General features: G+C 68.4%; 1 protein-coding gene across 1 annotated transcript in view; it reads left to right on the top strand.

The window, feature by feature from the left end:
* The window catches only part of ATP5I (ATP synthase, H+ transporting, mitochondrial Fo complex, subunit E), a gene marked incomplete at its 3' end in the record, with an annotated part of 6842 nt that overhangs the window by 6247 nt on the left and 367 nt on the right, over positions 1–228 (top strand). Inside the window, exon 4 of the mRNA XM_010190519.1 lies at positions 96–150. Within this exon, the coding sequence (XP_010188821.1) occupies positions 96–150 (55 nt within the window). The remainder of the gene's footprint in view (positions 1–95; positions 151–228) is intronic.

The raw sequence follows: 228 nt of genomic DNA, 5'->3' as shown, positions 1-228 counted from the left end.
GACGGGCGGAGGGCCGCGGGCAGGGCTGGGCTGGGCGAGGCCAAGCGGTGCGTATGGGCTGAGCGAAGAGCGCGTTCTTGTTTCTGCTTCCGCAGTTCACCCGGTACTCGGCCCTGCTGATGGGGATGATCTACGGCAAGAAGCGCTACGGTGAGTGCGGCGCCCCAGGCGGCCTTTTTCTCCTTTCCCCCGCGGCCCTCAAGGGCACCTTGAGGCAGGCGGGGTGGG

This window comes from Mesitornis unicolor, unplaced genomic scaffold (assembly GCF_000695765.1).
Source record: "Mesitornis unicolor isolate BGI_N332 unplaced genomic scaffold, ASM69576v1 scaffold20718, whole genome shotgun sequence".
NCBI lineage: Eukaryota > Metazoa > Chordata > Aves > Mesitornithiformes > Mesitornithidae > Mesitornis > Mesitornis unicolor.
Note: the sequence above shows the minus strand (reverse complement) of the source record. Positions and strands in the feature narration are given on the sequence as shown.